This window comes from Grus americana, chromosome 3 (genome assembly GCF_028858705.1).
Source record: "Grus americana isolate bGruAme1 chromosome 3, bGruAme1.mat, whole genome shotgun sequence".
Lineage (NCBI taxonomy): Eukaryota > Metazoa > Chordata > Aves > Gruiformes > Gruidae > Grus > Grus americana.
In genome coordinates, this window is record NC_072854.1 from 74,637,300 (window position 1) to 74,657,613 (window position 20,314).

Below are 20,314 nucleotides of genomic sequence, written 5' to 3' on the forward strand. Positions count from 1 at the left end.
CGTTACGCTCCCGCTCCGGCCCTGACTGACTGACTGACTGACAGACTGACTGGCCGGGCCGTGCAACACTGCTCAAACCGCGTACGTGCCACCACCCCCAGCGCGCGCACGCGCCCTCGCGGGGCGGTGGCACGTGGTCAGTGGGCGCGCCCAGCACGTGCAGGGCCAAGAGGTGGGGGGCAGCGGGAGGCTCCGCCCACTCGGCGGCAGGGGAAGGGGCGCATCATGTGAGCGCCGTGCCCGCACATGACAGCGTCACGTGACCGGGGAATGGGCGGACGAGGGTCACATGACGTGCCGCTGGTCGCCGGCGCCGCCTGACGTCCCGGGGCAGCCTCGTCCTCCCGGCCCGGCCCGGCCCGCACCCGCGGTACCCACGGCGCCCACCGCCCGCACCATGGCGCCGCCCTGGCCCCGCGCCGCCGCGCTCGCCCCGTTCCTCCTCGTCCTCCTGTCGCTGCCCCTTGGGCCGGAGGGAGGCGGCGGCGCTGCCGCGGCCCTGAGCGAAACGTACCGGGACCTGTGCAGGTGGGCAGCGGGGGGCGGCCGGCGGATCGGAACAGGCGGCGGCTGGAGAAGGCCTTCCCGCGGGGAAGGGCTCTAACCGGCGGCGTGCGGGGCGAGGGGCGTCTCCCGGTGCCTGTGCTCACTGCCGCCGGCCGCGGGGCCGCGTGTGAACGGGCGGAAGGTGCGGGAGCTCGGCAGGGCGGGCCCCGTCCCTGGGGCATCCCGAGAAGGGCTTTCGGTCGCCTGTGCCTGTGAGGTCGGGCCGGCGAGGGTTGGGGGCAGCGCCGGCTGCGGCTGGGCGTGCGGGTGCTCCCAGGCACACCAGGCAAGCGCGGGGGGTAGCGAATGCGCCGCAGTGCTGGGGGGTGAGGGAAGCTGCGTGAGTCTCCTCAGAGGGTGGGCTGAGGGGTGTCAGCTGGCTGGTGGCGTGGAGCAGCCCCCCGTGGGACCTCAGCGGGTGACTCTCTGCACATACAGGAAATTTGCCGGTGAGAAGATGGGGAGACTTGCTCTGTTCAAGGCGCCTGTGATCAGGACTGCTGGTTTATGTCACTGTCTCTATTCTAGCGTGAAAAAACCCAAAGTGGTTTGGCAGGGGCATCACTCGATAGCCTTTTTACTAAGGATGTTGCCACATTCCACTGAGTTCCTTACGGAGGAGTTAAGATGGCTTTGAGAAATGTGAACTGCTATGTGGAAATGGCACTGTTCTTCATGTTTTGGCATGTTCCTAGTCTGATATCAGCTGTGAATTTAGTCTGGCAACAATACCTTGCCAGTCTTCATTTCTTCATTATTTAGCCAGAATGTGCAGTGGTACTTACAGGGGTACATTATCTCAATCAAGGGCACTGGGCAGACACCAATGCAACACAGTGAATGTAGCACTGAGGGCAGAGGTTGGGTCACTGAAGGGAATAGGCTCTCCTCATGGTGGAATCTTGGGTATGATACTGTTAAATGACAAAAAAGGGGAAAAGTAGGTTTGCTTGGAAGATTAACCCATGAGCAGCAAAAAATGGTTTGTCAGATGACTATCCTAATTGTAGAATTGAGACAGAAACAAGAACCTATTCTGTGGCTTCTGGAGGGAACTTAATTCCTCTGACTCTAATGTTTGTGGGGGTTTTTTTTGTAAAAAACCTGAATTACTTGATTCTCAAGCAGTTCCTATTTTGAGAATAGCATTAAGTCCTATCAGTATCTGTCTTGGTTTTGTTGGATGTCTGTGACTAGAGGAATATTTAGGAGTGCCATTGAGAGACATGCAGTCTCTTTTTGGATGCAAATTACTTAAGCTAGTTTCCTTTTGTTACTGGCAAGGGAAAAATAAATTGTGACTAGATAGCATAATTGGCAGTTTTCCTTTTAAGATGGACTGCTTTAAAAACGTGTGCTGCTTGTTCTGCCATGGTGGGAAAAACTGCTTTGAAGGACTTATGCTTAGTAATCTAGAATGGGTAAAGGAAAAAACAAGAACTTGCAGTCTGACAGGTGGGAAGACCCCATGGATGTCAGTGGCGAAGTGTCTTCTCAGGCATGGTTGCAGAAAATCTACCAAGTGAGGGATGATGCAGTTAGGTAACACAAACACTTATATGTCTGGTTGATACCTGAGCCAAAAGATACAACATGGGTGTGCAGGACAAGTCCCTGACCAACTTATTTTTGCACTGCCTTAAGACAAGGTTTTGGTTTGATTTACAACTATTAAGAAAACAGTGTCCTGACTTTTGTGTCACATAATAGGGTTGGTGAAGCTGCAGAAGCCTCTGTGTCTGATGTGTGAATGTCAAAAGGTGGGCAAGCAAGGAAAATCTTGGGGATTAGAAGAGGCACTGACTCTCCTTTAAATAATGAGTAGAGTGATACCCAGGTTAGGAAAGCTGTCTCGCAGGGAGGAGGAAAGGTGTCAAAACTGGTTTGTGCAAGAACTGTAGCACGGGGCTACTTAAACTTGAGTTAGTGATTTTCATTACTTGTTTCATGTAGCCTTACTGCTGATGTGCTTGAATAGTCTAGGGAAACAAGAAAAGCTTTCATTTGCTAAAACTTTGGCAAATGTCATGGCTTGTAGTGACTGGTTTCATCATGCTTTCTCCTTCATTCTTGTGTGTTCTGACAGCTGACTGTGCTGTCATGTGAGTTCCAACTGGAAATATCTTTTTATCTTGTGTGTAGAGGTGTCTCCAGGATTGCTGCAGTATGAGCACCTGGAAAAGAATACAGGGAACTGGTTGGACATAGGAAGTTACTCGTCAGTTTGCTCTCTTTCCCTGTTTCTCCTTCTTCCCCTTACACCTTTCATATGACAACACAGGAGACACAAATTCTGGAGTAAGAGTTAATTTTGTGAACTATTCTTTAGATCTATCTACTTTAAAAAGAAAAGAAAGCTTGACAGATTGGGTTCACCTTCCATGTAACATTGGGGAATTTACTGTAAAAATTTCCTTCCCCTCTAAAAAAAATTGCAGGAAATGTTTCGAGTGTGATGGTAGAACAGCAAATACAAACTGCCTCCTCTGTGAGCTGTTTTGCCTGATAATCTCACTTGGATGAGAGATGATTGGATGGCAGGTAGTGTTTTTGTCTCCTGTGCAAGGATAGGAGTTGGTGCCTAACTTCTATAACTTTTAGACTCGTTGAGTGGAAGGAAAACCTAAACTGCTGTATATCACAGGATCGCTGTTATGCAGAATTTCCAATTTTGGGGCTGTAAGTCAAGTCTACTTTACATTTAATGTTGTAGTTTTTAATAATGTGACTCCTACGGTTGACTATACAGTTCTGTTCATTCAAATGTTGTCTTTTCAGCCTTTGTTGTGAAACCACAGCTGTGCTCTTGTGTGCCAGTGGAAACTCTGGGTTTAGCATTCAACTTAACCTTGGTGAAGAAGTGTGTGCTGAGTACGGAGAGGTGACCTTTAGGTGAACTTGCTGAACTCTGTTAAGTGCTTTGACATATTTAAGTGGGAGATGTCATAAGTAAGTCATTACTGGACTTATTTGCATATATGCATGGTTGCTTCACATGCCTGGGAAGCTGCCATTATAATGGTTTCAATGTGATTTCTCAGCATGTGGGCTTCCTATAGCTCTTGCATACTTGAACTTCAAATTGCTATCCCTTTTCTTAAGTGTTCTGTGAAGTGATGTAGTAGATGTGGTTCAGCGTGTAGCACGAAAGACCAAATGTCTTTCGGACAGAGAAAAGTGAACAGCTTGTGGTGTAACTGTAAGGCTATTACGCATGATGCATATGCAAGAAAACTTGCCTGAAGACATGCAGTGTGCGTGATGGTTGGAAAAGGTGACGGGTAAGCTAGAGCAGAGCTAAGCGTGAGTAGGGATGCATTACACAGCTCTTGAACCATAACAATAGCACTGTACTTTGTGCCATTTGAGCTCTCATTTTCTATAATGAGAACTTGCTTTGATGTAGAAGTTACTTTACTATGTATGTTTGTGCTAAAATGTTAGCAACATCTAATAGCGATTTCTGTGGCAAGTAGTGGATCTGAGCTGCCAGCTTTGAATTTGAAGTGGTTATCCTGGAAACTGTTCTGAGCTTGTCTACCTGTGATTGTGCTGGCTGAACCTGCTCATAAAGAGCTTCAGATACCAGTTTAATCTCTGCAGTGTTCTGAAGCTGAGGAGATGCTGGGCACAAAATCGTGTGGATGCACAATCATGTACAGATTCTCTTTCTAACTGTGTGGTTGTAGGTTTCCTCGTCTTTGTGCCGGGCCGTCTGTGTAACATCCTTTCAGCAAAATGAGCCACTTCTGTGCATTCCCCAGAGAGCAAACGCATGTTTCTTTGTAACTGCGCTTTACGGCTGTTTGGAGCAGGGTGTACTCTTCTTCTTAGCAGTCATCTCTTGGGTAAGAGTTCGAGAACCAGAAACTTGAACGTGGTTATGAGAATGGCAGCAAGAGTCTCTCTGGTGCTCTGTTGAAGTGGTTCTATAGTGCTCAGACCTCAAAGTGGCTCTGGCATGGGGGTGCACGTGCTGAGACAGCTGTTAGCCGTCTGCACCTTGTCTGACTTCAGCTGACTTCAACTGACTTCAGCACCTGAGCTACTGATTTGCAAGGTAAACCAGACTTGCTTTTCCTTTTCTCATGTTATTTTTTTTTCCTATGAGTTGCTTCTTTGCTTTGTCAAAAAAATGCAGAGCTCTCGTTTGATGTTACAACTTGCTGAAAAGTAGTTTAATTTTCTTTTTCATGCTGTCACTTCAGTGTCTTAAAAACAAAGCTAGGTAGCTGGAAGGGCTGACCTGCAGGCAAGGTTATTCCCAGTAACTCGTTTGGACCTTTCTTGCACAACTGCTTTTGACAGTGGCCTGGGTTGGCGCTGCCTCCAGCCGGGGTTCCTCCCTGCCTGCTGCCGCTGGTGCACGGCCAGAAACTGCTGCGAGCCAGACTGGGAGCCAGGCCAGGCTCAGTCCCCTCTCCGCACACATGCGCACGCACCTGTTGTTTTTGCTGAGTTAATTTTGAGAGAGGGCAGTCCTTGGGTCCAGCTTGTGTTTGGTGCTGGGGCCAGCAACAGGCAGGGGAAGAGAAGGGGAGGAGAGCCTGCCCTGGGGGATTGACGTGGGTTTGTGTTTGAGGCCTCTGTGGGATAGTTGGGTTTATCTGGAAACAGGTGTCATGTTGTGATTTCAGCATAAATAGCTGTTTGACAGTTTTAATCAAGGCATCCATGGCCATCCCTGGCAGTCTTCAAGGCCAGGTTGGATGGGGCTTCAGGCAACCTGATCTAGTGGAGGGTGTCCCTGCCCATGGCAGGGGGTCGGAACTAGATGGTCTTTAAGGTCCCTTGCAACCCAAACCATTCTATGATTCTAAGGCAGACACCATGTTTGAGCCCAGATCTTGAACTGCACCAGAAATGGCTGCTTGAATGGTGTCAACTGCGAGGTAGCAGCTGTATTGAGCCCCCTGGATAGAGGGAGCATTGCACCTCACCCCATGACTGAGGCTGTTGCTTTTTAAGTTCTTGGTATGTAACAGCTTGGTCAACTGCATTGAATCTGGGATAGCTTAAGCCCTTCAAATAAGATAACACTGGCTGGCCCAGGCAAGGGGGTAATTACATGAGGCATCATCACTGGTGGAGGTGAGTGCTGAGCAGCTGGAGGAAGCTGGTCCATGTGGCTCAGCCATGGTCAGGATGGGCGATGTGATTGCCAACAGATTGTTTCCATTATGGGGATGCAGCAGAGAGGTCAGCTTGTATTTTGTTGGAAAGTAGAGCATGTGCAACTTGAAACTATTCCCAGGCACTGATTTAATGCCAGGAGTCTTACCTGTGAGAGAAATAATTCTTGCTTTTACTGTGAAAGTGTATTTTGCATCTCTCTGATGAGAACAGCTGCTTAGGCTATATCAGCCTGCTGTTACTCCCAATGAATAAATCCTGCTCTGCTCCTCCCACCTATTTACAAAAAAAAAAGTCCTTTGAACTTCCTTGAAACTAATACTACTCTGAAACTGCATTAGATTTTCATTTTTGTGTGCCACTGAAGATGTGGTTTGGAACACGATTAAACATGGGATTTCTTATTTCCTTTCTGTGGACTGTTCTGAAGGACTCCTCAGCCTTTCCTGTCTGGGGGACTATGAAAGGGCTGAGGGAAGGGCTGGCTTCAGTGACTGCTTTGCTTCTGTTCTGTAAGCTGCTCATCTTGTTTCTGTTTTGCTTCTGGCATGTGGATGAACCACTTTGAAGATGTTGATTTCCTCTGTTTCATAACATGGAACTGGGAAAGTAAACCTCTTAATTTCTCACAGAGTGATAATTCTGTTGTGTGAAGGACTTAGATTCTCATTCAGTTCACAAACAGATTTTAACTTGCAAGTTCTCTAAAAAAACCCACCAAACCAACCCGTAAAACCTACACTGAAGAACACTCTAGCTTGATCAAAAACTTTGTGCCTTAATATTATATGTTATCTTTTTGTTGTCTTCCAAAACCAGTCAAAAAAGTGTACTGGAGCCCTTGGGAATTTTTCAGTGAAATACTAACTTTCTGGGGCTTCATTGTGAAGAAATTGTATTTTAATCGAAATGTATTTTCTCCTGGAGGTAAAACCAGTTTTAGTGTTAATCTCTTGCTGTTTTCAGAACCCTTGCAGGTAGAGTTCTTCTCACTTTTTTTGTGTGTGTTGTCAAGCGTTCTTTCATTCCTGAACTTTGGTTATTCTGTACTGCAGCTTAATTCTCATCATCATCCTGCATTGGGATTGTCTCTATCCACTTCAGAAATGCAAGAAACTAGCTCAGAGAACTAATCAGTATGATTGTAAAATGTCAGCTCTGCCTGCTTATGAGGAAAGAATAATGGGAAGTATTTGTCTAGAATTGAGACATAGTCTTTGAATTTGATTAAAAAGCAATTTTATTAGTGTTTTGGGTACAACTCAGTACCTGGTAAGTTATTTTTTGAGCCTTATATTATTATATTTGAGCCTTTATAGCCCAATACAGTTAGGATATAAAGATTTCTTTTTTTCAGTTCGCAGAGAGAACTCTCTTGTAGTTGTCCCTAACTTGTTCCAGCCATTAGCAGGCTGAGGTACAGGGAAGCAAAGAACCCTGTAGTCAGTAATTAAATGGAAAAGTATGTGGTACCTTACTGCTGGCTCTTTGATTAGAGATGGGATGCATTGGATTTGAGAGGAGTTCTCAGAGGATTCAAAATCCAGAGTAAAGTAGCGGATCTGCTGTTGCCCCTTCCTCACCCAAAGACCAGGCTTCAGAGTGTAACGAGAAAGGATTCCCTTCTTGGGGGAATCTGGGGTATGATGATGTCAAGTGGCGCAACACCTATGAGCTAGAGCGTAAGGCAAACAACCCTTTGGCTGAAGCTTCTGGTCAACTTCTAATTTCTTGATAGCCGAGAGGGGGGAGTTGACCTCCCTCGCTGGATTTCGTACTAATCTGTAGATTAAGACAAATCCTGCCAGGGGTCAGATAGATGCATTAAACCCTTTGTGAGTTGTAAATAATGGGAATACCTAATAAGCCACAGTGCTAACCTCAGTTTTCTGATGTGATGACTCTGTATTAAGTCCTACTGAAGTTTCCACTTGGGATAGAAGGGAAGCTGGGGAATCTCTTATGTTGCAAAAATGCTGTCAGAGGATGCATGCTGCTGCCAGCCCCAGAACAGCTGTAGCTGAGCCAAGCTGACAGCAAATGTTTACTGAGCTGTGCCTTTTTAACAGAGCTTGGCCACAGCACTGTGCTGGCAAGCCAGGCTGTCTAAAGAGCTCCTGACTCCGAACTATCTGCCCTGGGCCTGCCTCAAAACTGGGTGCCGCTGTGTCATGCGGCTGACCGCATCTCACTGCAGTCTCAGCACTTGCTACGAGGGAGATGAATCCTTGCTCTACCTCTGAGCTACACTGCATTTCGGTTTTTTTTTCTTCTGTTACTCCGATTTATTCCCCACTGCATTTAACCAGAGTTCCATGTTCCTTTATCAGTTTTTAGACAGCTGACTTTCTGATATGGCTGTAGCTAGCTCATGTGATCTTTCACTGAGTCTCTTGTGGATAGCTCTACTTGCTTTCCAGCTTCTGACTTCACCCTTCAGAAACTGTCCTCTCAATACTGAGATATATATATAACATCCATAAAGGTGCAGTTAGGCCCTAATAAACATTATTAGTATCTTTCAGCCTGAATGCTGCAAGAATCTCAACCCCAATTTTGACCCTGAAGGTAGATGACTCCACTGCTCGCTGTTGTGTTACACTTAGCACTTCTGCCGCTGTTGTTGGGTATTGATGAAGTGCAGTAGTGTGCAGTCTGCTAAAGATATTCGAGAAGTTTATCAGGTTTTTGAGGAAAAAGGTTCACCACCTGTGATATGCCTAGTCAGAGCAGCCTTCGCAGAGATTTGAGGGGGAAGAGTGGGTGGTTGGGTGTTCAAGCAAGGGGAAAATGAGCCTGCTGTATGTTCCTCAAGTGATTAAATCTGTCTTGTTCTTGGCCCCAACATAGTAACAATTATTTCTGGTATTTACGGATTTAGAACATGAATATGAAATTCGAGTTAGTGGTGCTCTTAGCTTTATAACTTGGTTATTTCAAGGACTGGTGTCTAGAGGATGGTAGTGCAGACAATATGAATACCACCTGATAGGCTTTTTTTTTTTTTCTTTTCAGTTACACATGGGAAGCAATTGATGCAGACAAACATGTGCTTTATAAAATCAACTTCTGTTTCGGAGTTGAAGAGTGTGGAAGATCAAGTGCAGTCTGTGCATATGACATAAATAAGAAGACCTATCTGTCTGTAGGTAAGTAAGCAAGTGTCCTTCCTCATAAGTAGCTCAGTCATCTTAATGGATCATTTTCTAACTATTGCAAACTTTTACATCTTAGCAAAGATTTCTTTCTTTCCAGAACAGTATAAAACTTTATTCTGTTCTACATTTACTGGGGAGATTTGGGAAAACATGGTCTGATTGCAGATAAGCACTTCACAGGACAGCGAAACTTATGGTCTAGTTAACTGTAGTCTAGTGTGAAACCATGCAAGGCTATCTCAAGTAGAAATAAGTACATCTACCTGTGGCAGGATATGCACTGTGTACAGCCTTGTTTGATGCTTGCTACTGAACACAGGATAAAGCTTGGATTATAGCTCTAAACTATACCACAGGCTAGCCTGATGTTACATCAGCTCTTTGTTCAGAGTCAGGTTACTCTCTGTAATGCAATCTTGGAGTGTTGCTAAGCTAAGTTGTTACACACAGAAAGGAAGTCAATTACATGCAGTTCTCTGTTTTCAGTTACACTTGTCAAATCTGGTGGCTGCTTCAGTAGTTCACAGATGTCCTTGGTATTCTGAGGAATGGTGGACTTCTGCATGCTGATCTAAATATGAAACTGGCATATTCCTATACACGTGCTTGCACATGGTTTCATCAATCAGAAGCAGCTTGTGCTCTGAACAGTATTTATGTGCTTATTTTCATGGATGCTTGTTGCTTTCAAGGTTGCTTCTGTGCTTCAGCCAATGAAACAGTACTATATGAATACTGATGAAGAGATTTTCTGATAGTTGGCTGTTACTTCTAATAGGAAAAAGCAATATCTTTCTGAAGAGTAATATCTCTTCAGGCTGCCTTAGTCCTGCAGATCTAAAGTCTGAATCTAACGTGCTTGCCAATCTTGCTTTCCATTGGCAGACAGCTCTTAAAAGCTATGAGTCTTCAGTAAAAGTGTTTGAGCTGGAACTGCTGGAAGATGGTGAGGAGGAAGATGATTCTTGCCTGTATGCAGATGCACAGCAGCTAGTTAGCCTCCATTCTCCCCACCCCTCTCCATTAACTGTAGAGTTACTTTGGTTTCAGGCTGTGGTCAGTCAGTGCTTTTTCAAACAAACTACTTGTGTTGCTACCCAAGCTTATAAAATCATTTGGTGCATGAATGAAAGTATATCTCAGTTCATGGCTGCATGTTTGGGTTTTTTTTATATAGTGCAGTATATTCAAGCTCCAGAGTTTTCTGGGATGACTGATTAGATGCATCTGAGTTAAAACTGCAGTTGCATATAGTAGCATCTTCTGCTCTGAGGACCATGGCATCTCAATAGACTGCTTGATGCTGTTAATGTGTTTCATTCCTAAAATGTACAGGAATAATTTTGTTTCCTGCTGATGTGCGTCTCAACTCATACATGGTTGAGGCTTCAGTTGCCTGTGGATTACAAAAGGAAGCAGTATCTGGGCATCTGTTTTAACATGCTTTTTTGAGTGAGACGGGAATGTGGCAGGTTGCGGAAGCCTGTTCTCTCTAGGGAAGTGTGAGACCTAGAGGCTTGTGTAGACTTTGTTCCACACTTGTGGAAAGAGGAAGGGAGAACAGAGCTGGATGATGACCGTGAGCAACGTCGAGTATCCTGCTGTATGCAGACCTCGAGCATCTTACTGCCTGACTGCTACTCGTTAGAAGAGGATTTGGCTACAATCATAACTTAGTATTACAGAGGCTGTTTGAACTGACTCTTGAGGGTTAAGCCACAAGTCCTGTTCAAGTAAGGTATGTTTTTAACCACTGTGCAATAAATTAAGAAATCAAAGCAGCGCAGTTAACATCAACATTGAATTTTGCTTTGTTTTATTGGTCGAATTGTCTAAGGTTTGTTCTTGTTCATGGTAAGTCTGAGGCTTATTAGTGACACCTGCCATGCTTCATCATACTGCCTCTAGTTGCATTGGAGCTTCAGCACACTGAGCTGAGATAGTGCTAATGGATTTCTTGTTTGTCCAGGGGAAAAAAAAAAATCACTCTTAATGAGAAGAGAAATCTCCTTAATCCATGTCTAGGCACATGTAGACTCCAAGCCACATACCTGTCTTCAGGCAATCCAGCTGATATGAGATTACTTGTATGCCAAAGCTGAGTGCAGCTGAAGGGCTTTGATTTGGAGGAAGAAGGGCAATTTGTTAGCTGATAAACTTTGCTGAGTTGTAAGATTTCTTTAAATATGGGCTTAATCAGATTTCTTCTTCATTCTTTCAGAAAGAAGCTTTCACTGCAAACAATAGTTTTGCTTTTAAGTATCAGCTCTGCAAGAGGTAACAACTCTAGAGCTGGTTCCGTTTGTTGATCCCAGCTTTGATGGGGGGTAAGGCCATATGCTCTGTGACTGTGACCAGGCTGTATCCAAGGGAAGCCTTGTGGCCAACGTTAACTGTGTGTCAGTGTGATGTTCCAGTGTTGGTGTTGAGACCCCAAAGGCCTCTCCTGGAAAAAGCTCTTCAGCTTCATTGATTGACCTTAGAAGTTTTTAAGGTGTAGGCAAATGCTTAGTTCTAGAACATTGGTGAGGGTGGAAATGACGTGGTATTTATTTAACTTAGTGTGACACCTAGTGACTTGTGTGCCATTTAGCTGAACTACTACTAAAATTAAAAGCGGAAATATTACTGTAACTGTTTGTTAACCTGAGTGGTGAAACGTGTGCTTTGTCCAGCTGCAGTAGCAGGACTGGATGTGAAATGATAGTGCAACCTGAATGCCCCCTTTTTCTGGACAACTGTTTGGATGTCTTCCATGATTACCCTTCTGCTTTGAACAGATGAAGGAGTCAATAAGCAAAAGGTGTTGTGGACAGTGCCTTTGATACTGATTTAGCACAACGGTGTAATATGAAGTATCTGGTGCTAATGTTTGTGAGCTGTACTAGCTGATTTTAGTGTGTTAGTTTGTGGAAGGAATACATCTGTAAAGTCATGAAGAAACATGAGTGATCATTGAAGAGAGAGCTTGATGTTATGGAAAAGGTGGTCGTGGAACTGGTGCTCTGGAAGGAAACTCACAGGAAGCTGATGGTGCGAGGACATGGTTCATGAGACACTGCTTGCTCTGTGAGCAGGGATGGAAGAAGTCATCTGCAACTGCGAAGATTCTTGCTAAAACTTTTAGCAAGTTCCCAAACTAGTTCTAAGCATGCAGGGAGGAGGAAAGCATGCATATTGGCCTGTAGTAAACAAGATGTACTGGCTTAACTTGATTTTTCTTGAATATCACTTTAACTGAGGAAATTGGAGTCAGCTCACACGACCTTTAGAGCAATGTAGTGTGCTCTCAGAGTCAAGAGAAAACTAATGCTTGCAGAGCGTTGAGGTAAGTCGTCAGATGGTGCTGCCATAAGTTCTCTGCTAAGTTGGGACTTAAAACTGTGTACATTTATAACCAGAGAGTTTTTAATCGTGCATATTGTTACTATACACAGCTCTTTTGACTAGAAAGTTACATTGGCTTCCTTCTGTTGATCTGGGGAAGAAGGGAGGATGTTTTGCCAGCATCTTCTAAGCAGTGATGTAATAAGTAGAAATCTTGCTCTCAAAGTTAGGTTTAAAAGGGCACCTTTGTCAGCACCAGTGCTGGAAGTCTTAAAGCCTGAAGGTAGACTTTTGATAACAAGAGTGCCAGGAAATAGAAAAGGCATGAACCACTGAGAGCCTCCAGGTGCCTGGAAGGTGGTAGTGAACTGCAGTGGTGGTGACATGTTCCACTGTTGCGGGTTCTCAGCCTGTGCACACGCATGCATATACAGGTTTAGTCCATGCTGCTGTTCTTCTGGCCTGGCATGTCTCCGCTCTTACCCTCCCTTGAGAAGGTGGAGGGTTATTGAACGGTCTGTAATACCTGTCACCCTAGTCATATAGGGAGTGCTGTGAATGGTGGTTTAGGTATGAGCATCTTAACGTGCCTTCCTGTAATGCAGTTACTGTAAGCATATGCAGTGTGAATAGAAGAGCCCTGAGCTACTGAGGAGATGCTGCATGGGTTATCATCGAGTTTCTATTCTGACTGTCACCCTTTCAGCTTTACCTGCAAGCTTGATGGCTATAGTAGCTTTCTCTTGCTACAGTTCAATGGAACCCATGATCATCAGAAACAGTCACAAATGGATCTCTTCCCGGTTCCTTTGCAGGACTGGACTGAAAAACAGTACTGGGGAGCTTTTTGGAAAGATGCCAAACAGTGCCCATCACTAGGAGAAGCACTGGCAGCTGTTAACAGCCTTGAGTATGGGTGCCTGGAATGGTGTTTCTGCAGAATATTGCCTTGACTGTATTTTTGAGGTTCTTGTACCCTCTGTCCTTCTGCTTACTTCTGCTCCTTTTGCTTTCAAGACTATCTTACTTGGATGTAGTGTAGTTTTGCTTCCCTTGAGTGAGGAGATAACAGGTTGGGCAAAGTTCCAGTGAGTGTGTTTTTTAAGATGAAATAATGTCTGGCCTAGGTGTCCGCAGTGATTACAAAATTGACTTGCTTTCTCCTTAGTGTATACATCAACCAAAATGGAAAGGGGGAAGCCGGTCAATACTCGCATTCTATAGCATTCTCTATAGTTCAACCGAAACTCTTGGCAGAAATAAAATCTACCTATCAAAAATGAACAGGGTGGAGCTGGCATGCTAGATCTAAAAGGACTTAGTGCCTAATGCTAACCAAAATAGGTTTTAGCAGGAACATTTCAGTGGCCCGAGCTGGTGCTCATCATGACTTGAAATGTGCTCCACCTTTCCCCTTTGTGTTAGGTGCTGGGTAGGAGAGGGATGTGCAGTGACACAGCGCTGACCCCAGCCTTCATGCCCTTCATGCAGCATGCAAGCTGCGCTGAAGGGAGCGGGAGCTGCAGGGGGACATGCACTGAGGCAGAGGGTCTATTTTGGGTTTGTCTGCAGGCAATGTCAGTACAGTGGCATACCCAGGCACCAATGGGTTCTTCATTAAGCAGACTTAAGATTAAGATGTAAGTAGAGACGGTGATATGCACTTGCAGCCTGGAAAGCCAACCGTATCCTGGGCTGCATCAGAAGTGTGGCCAGCAGGTTGAGGGAGGTGATCCTGCCCCTCTAGTCCACTCTCATGAGATCCCACCTGGAATACTGCATCCAGCTCTGGGGTCCCCAGTACAAGAGAGACATCGAGCTGTTGGAGCGAGTCCAGAGGATGGTCATGAAGATGGTCAGAGGGCTGGAGCACCTCTCCTATGAAGACAGGCTGAGAGAGTTGGGGTTGTTCAGCCCAGAGAAGAGAAGGCTCCAGGGAAACCTTATTGCGGCCTGTCAATACTTAAAGGGGGCTTATAAGAAAGATAAGGGCAAACATTTTAGTAGGCCCTGTTGCGATAGGACAAGGAGTAATGGTTTTAAATTAAAGGAAGATATATCTACTCTGAATCTAAGGAAGAAATTTTTTACAATGGGGGTGGTGAAACACTGGGACAGGTTGCCCAGAGAGGTAGTAGATGCCCCGTCCCTGGAAACACTCGAGGTGAGGTTGGATGGGGCTCTGAGCAGCCTGATCTAGTTGAAGATGTCCCTGCTAGTTGCAGAGGGGTTGGACTAGATCACCTTTAAAGGTCCCTTCCAACCTAAACCATTCTCTGATTCTGTGATAGACTGTCATATTGTGCTGACATCATTTGTATAAATGGCTTAAAAAGCCTACATGTATAAAAGCCTAAAAAGCTGATAAATAGAAGCTGGTGAGAGGGAGGAGTGAATTGTAGTACTTGAAACTAGTTGGTAACAGTTTTCTGATGGAGTCCCTTGTTCCTAAGGCAGTGACTAGTTTGTAGTGGCAACTGCTGTTGGGCTGCTTAACTTTCAAAGTGTTTGCTAAAAACCTTTGAGAAAGTAGTATGATGAGAGATTATCAAACACTATCTTAACTTGGATCTACTCCTCCAAATCGCAAGAACCACGAGGCAGATCTTCAGTTGTACTCTGTTCAAAGACTGTCTCAAAGTGGAGTGGTGTGTCTTGTGCTGCTCAGCTCTTGAAATTAGAGCCTGGCTGTTGAGCTTCTGTGAAGGTGCTGTAGTATGATAACCCCTGTTTTCTTTTCTTTTTTTTTTTTTTTTTTTTTTTTTTTTTTTTTTTTTAACCCTAGGTGACATAGGCTTGCAAAAAGTTTCTAAAACTCTTCTGGAACTCAACACTACACATAACTGCTTTCAGCAAGGCAGTCAGCACCAAATTCAAAGCAACATTAACTTCCTGTGTGGGAAAACACTGGTAAGTCTAAATCACATGTTCTTATCTTCAATGGAAATGGCAAGTACCTCTGACTTGCTGTACTCATGGATGTACTAATTACTGAGCTTCATAGCTTAAGGAAGAGCCAGTTATGTTTTAGTACCAAATTAAGGTCATTATCTACTGTGGCTTTCAACATTCAGTCCCAGTAGAAAATAATTGCAGATCTGCAGCTTGGCTCTGATCACGGCTCTTCTGGGTCTTTAATGTTACAGGGATTGCACTGTAGTATTTTAATAGCATAATATGGAAGAATGAGTCAACAGTGTACAGGGTGCTGTAACAATGAGAGCTATTGTTTAAATGCTGGCTGTGCCCAAGCTGTGGACCTAGCATGGCTGTTTAATAGAACAGCATTGAAGAAAATGACTGACCTCTCTTATGGGTCAGTGTAGCTGACAACAGTAAGCGTTAGGTTTTGTCTGCACGTAGTTGAACTAGCAGTGCTTACATGTCCGGCTGGGCTTCTGGGGAAGTGGTTGTTTGTCAGGATCTCCTTAAAGTATGAATAGAGATCCCCAAAAGTTGGACATGTCTATATGCAGTTCACCTCCACGTGTTTTTGGAGTTATAGTTTCCGCACACTTGACTGATACCGCAGCTTGGTATTCTGTACAGACTGTGATCAGTTTACGTATTTGTGTATCAGAAACAAGCACTTATTAGTGCTGCTGTTGGCACTGATGATGCTGTTGCATACCCCCTCTTGGAAATCTAGCCAGTTCAAACAAAGTGCCACTGCAGCAGAGATTTAAATACTTCCTGTGCTGTTTCAGCAGAAGACTCTTTAAACTAAATTAAAAATTATTGCTCAACTCCAGCTGTAATACTAGATCATAATGATCTTCAAACTTCTTCTAGTTAGTGTAATTCTAACACCTAGTCTTCACGTGACCTAGTAAAAGAATTTTGTAATAGTGTCTGGAACAACTTGTTTCCAACACTTTTGTGGCAGGGTTAAATGGGGAGAGAATTGGTTTAAATATGTTAAAGTGCTTTTAGCTGAGGTGATGGAGGGAGAATGGAGAAATCTGGTTGTTCTCTTTCTCGAAGTAGAGACATTCAGTTGAGCATCCAGCCCTGAACCGTGGTAGAACCCCCATCTTGAAATAGATGCAAATGTGTATAACGCTATAATAATAAGTAGCTGAGATCAGAGGTATTCTTTCTGTGTAGCATGAGAGATTGTTAATTGGTGGTCCTTGCAGGTTAAAAGACAGGGAACTGGTGAACCATACATTGCCTTGCTGTTTGTCTATTTATACACATTTGTATCTTTTGTTTTCCTTTGCAGTAACTAGATGTGACTGGTGCTTCTGCCAACATCAGTTGGCATTTGGCATAGTGAGCGTTTTTAAAAAATGTAGTACAATTACTGCATATTAGGACTGGCACATGTTAATTTGAGAATTGGTGCATATGCAGACTGAGAAGGATTTGGCATCCTGCACCTTCCTGAGTTTACCAACAAAGCTGTTAATTAACAAACTTGCTATTAACAAGTGCTGTTAAGAAACTGTTTGCCCTTGCTCTGTGACATACTGTATTCCGTTTTTCTTAATCGCTTGCATGAACTTCTGTCTACAGATGTAAAATAAAACTGATGTCTGCTTTTCAAAGAATTATTTTTCTCCTTTAAATAGGGTACCCCTGAATTTGTAACAGCAACAGAGTGTGTGCACTATTTTGAATGGAGGACCTTTGTGGCTTGCAAGAAAGATTTGTTTAAACCTGTGAAAGAGGTAATCTATGTACTATCCATGCAGAAGTTACTTTTCACATGTCTGGCAATTTTATTCCATCCACCTGCCCCCACCCTAAATGAATCCCAACAACCTCCATAGACCTAAATTTTCCATAGGCATATGAAGTATCTGTTGGGAGTAGGTGGAGCTGACAATTTGAAATAACTCTTCAACCTTTTTGTCATCTGGATGGTTGTTTATAATAGAACTCTTCTAAAAGCTAGAACAGAACAGTCTAACTTTGGATGCCTCATTTTACTCAGCATATCTAGCTTTAGGTCTAGCTTTAAGTATTTTAGCTTCCAGAAGTAAAAACCTTTTCTGTGTATTAACTTGGCTTTATATATATGCCTGTTCCTAACTTCTCCCTACTTGTGTAGCATGTAAATTTTTGTTGTTTTCTAGGTTCCTTGCTATGTGTTTGATGAAGATTTGAAGAAACATGATTTGACTCCTCTCATCCAAGTTTCAGGACACTACTTGGTGGATGATTCTGATGATGATTCCTTGTTCATAAACATCTGCAGGGACTTAGGTGTGAACACTTGCTTGTGTCACCTGTTGGTGTATAAGTTTCTAGTAGCGTGGTTCTTCTCTAGTGCCTCAGTTGAGGTGGTCCTATAACCAAAGATCAGTATTTTAGGACTTGCACTGTTGTTTCAAGCTACTTTTGATGATTTGAAGGCTGTTTTCTGTGAAACCAAGTCTTACTCTCCACCTATTGAGGTGTTCAGAGATATGCCCCTTCTGGATGGGCAAGTACTGTTAGAAAAGCTGACTTAAACTGGACTGAGTGGAAGAGCTCAGCTTGTCTTGTAAGTGCTTCTGATTACTGCCAGATAGGACCGAGATGGTTCATAGCACTTCATGTGCTCCCAACTTACTACTTTGGGCTCCAGTTCAGGCTGTTGTTTAGTTCTGAGAGAATGTCCTGAGGTGCATCTAAAATAATGTTTAGGTGCTTGGGTAAGTAATGGCGCATAGCTAGCACTTTCCTGTCAGTTGGGAGCTATATATGTAAGGAATTAAACCAGCAAAATCACTCATTTGAAACTTGCTGAAAAGGCTAGTTTAGCTGTATACTCCCACTGTGGTTTTTTTTATTCTGCGGTTAAATATATATTTTGTGTCTCTGTTAAGGGTTTAACACATCTAGTCTTAGTGGCAGGTTTATTCTTTTAAAAATCCCATTAGTCTGAAACTTTTTGCTAACAGCTTTGAATAACTTGGTTTATAAGAAACAAAGGAGGGAAAAAACCCCTTCCCTGTGAGGAGGAGTTACCAAGTAATAGGTATTATTTTGGTGTCGAGAAAAAAAAAAAAAAACAAGCTGGCACACTTCTAGAAGTTCTCAAAGCCCTATGCATCCAGCAGCTGTACTAGCAACTGGAAACTAGCTGCAGCTACGTCATCAGGAAGGATGAATTTGCTGTCCAAAGAGAGAGCAGCATTAACTTCCCCCTGTATATCTATCACAAACACTTCAGGTTTTGTCTTGACAGTTTCACATTTTAATGTAACCCATTTTAAAGATATTTTTATAAAAGGGTAAAGCAATGAATGGTAGTAAGCCCACAGACAAAATGGCAAGATACTTCAGGTAGAGCAGGGCTTAGAAACCGAGTCCTATATTCTATTTTCTGTATTCTATAACAGGAAGTTCAAGTGGAGAGACCAGAAACTGCCCTGCTGGCAGTGCTGCTTGCTTGTTACACGAAGGTCAGGCATATGATGTTGGCCGTCCACAGGATCAGCTGAAACTTCATGACAAAGACAGGTATGTAATTTCTGTGGTGATACTTCTGTGAACACTTCTCCGTCATCTGGGCTGGAAAAAGCAGTCTTGGTAACAGATGAGTCTTCTAAAACTTAACTTCAGTACCACTTCAATTTTGAGGCATTAGCAGAAAAAAATTTCTTCAAATACTGGCAGGGCAGAGTCTTTCAGGCATCCCATTGTACTGCCATAACAGATCAAATTTTCTTCTTCGTTTTGAGAGACTCCTTTTTACAGAATTGGAAAACTCTCAGAAGCAAGGGATGATTGCTGCTCTCTGCCCACAAGCAGAAGAGTGAGATTTGACCCTATCTGCCTGAGGGCCCACAGGGCAAATGCATTTGGCTCTCTGTGGGTTTACACACTGTGTTTTGCTCACTCTGCTGCCCAGGAGTACTTTAAAAGTTGATGGATATTGCCCTTCTGTATTTTTACATTAGTGAGTTCTTAACAGAAGAAATAGATAAGCAATGCAAGGCTTATTGTTCCTGGTGGTGGCAGAGCTGGGACTAGGAGAAACTGTTTCCTTAATGCTGCCTCTGTTCTGTTTGCTGCCTTTTGTGCTGGAAATGTAGCTTGAAAGAAAGAAAAGGGAAAAAAAAAGGAAAAGAAAATCCAAACAGAAACACACACATACCCCAAAACACACCCAAGCAACCCAATGTGGCTCAGGGGACTGACTTAACACGCTGATTTTTCTGAGCTTCAGGTCATCTGAGCCTGCTTACCTTGTCTGTAAAGTTAACAGTACCCTAGTGACTTTGGCAGTACTGTTTTTATCTCAAATACAAGCTGAAGAAAACAAACAGAATGAACCAGGTTAATGACAGGGTTATTTCAGTGACAGGGTTGTGGGTTTTCTTTTGGCTTATGAAAAAATTTGACAGTCTGTTGTTGCAGGGCTCTTCCCCCAGCATGAAACAAGTGACTGAGCTGTTCTGTACCAAGGCAGCAGCTTACATCTCAGGAAGCACAACCTTGTTCTCGTACTAAAGTGCAACTATTACTCTATAGAAGTGCTTGGCAAGAAAGGTTTATCTTATCCCTGCTAGGATTGAAGAGCTCTTTGTTGCTTGAGGAAAATTCATTGTATGTGCTCAGTCAGACTAGGGTGGCTGAGAAGAGAGTAAGATGATTGTATATCCACGTCCTAAGGTACGGAGAGGCCAGTTAGAGGTGTGGCTAACCTGAAGCCAGGCTGTCACCCCTCCGCGAGTTGTTGTCTTCTGCCTGTTAGATTGTATAGAACAGTAATGCTTAGTTGGGAAGTTGTGTTGGGTCTCCTTGTTTTCTCATCCGAGTTACCTTGCCATTTGTCTCTCCCTGCCAGGTAGTTACCATGTTTTATTCTCCTACCCCTGCCTTGTCTGATCTGTCCCAGTTGCCTTGCTCCGGTCAGTTTGCTGATGAGTTCGTCTTGCTTTTAATTCTGGGGGCAGAATGGAAAGAGATTATACATGCAGAGTTGGTAAATTATAGGAATGTGGTAAAACATGAGTGGTTATTACTTCCAAAAGTTGCAAGAGTGTTTATCACATCTGCTCTCCAGCAGTTTGAGAGCAAAGCTAGAGTGTTCTTCTGACTATCAGCCAAGTTTCTGCTACAATACAGGTTACAAGGCACTGAGCATAGTCTTAACTGAGGTGCAAAAGGATGATGTATTAAGTAATTTTACTGGGATTGTCTTAATCTTTATT

General features: G+C 43.9%; 1 protein-coding gene across 2 annotated transcripts in view; it reads left to right on the plus strand.

The window, feature by feature from the left end:
- The first annotated feature begins 271 nt into the window (after window positions 1–271).
- IGF2R (insulin like growth factor 2 receptor) overlaps window positions 272–20,314 on the plus strand; it is a 61,263-nt gene continuing 41,220 nt past the window's right edge. Inside the window, exons 1-6 of one of the 2 annotated variants that reach the window (XM_054822917.1) lie at window positions 272–528; window positions 8,695–8,828; window positions 14,950–15,074; window positions 16,739–16,837; window positions 17,246–17,375; window positions 18,497–18,617. In XM_054822917.1, the coding sequence (XP_054678892.1) occupies window positions 290–528; window positions 8,695–8,828; window positions 14,950–15,074; window positions 16,739–16,837; window positions 17,246–17,375; window positions 18,497–18,617 (848 nt within the window). In that variant the 5' untranslated portion in view covers window positions 272–289. Of the gene's footprint in view, window positions 529–8,694; window positions 8,829–12,979; window positions 13,131–14,949; window positions 15,075–16,738; window positions 16,838–17,245; window positions 17,376–18,496; window positions 18,618–20,314 lie in introns of those variants that run through there. The other variant, XM_054822918.1, reaches the window with a different exon arrangement.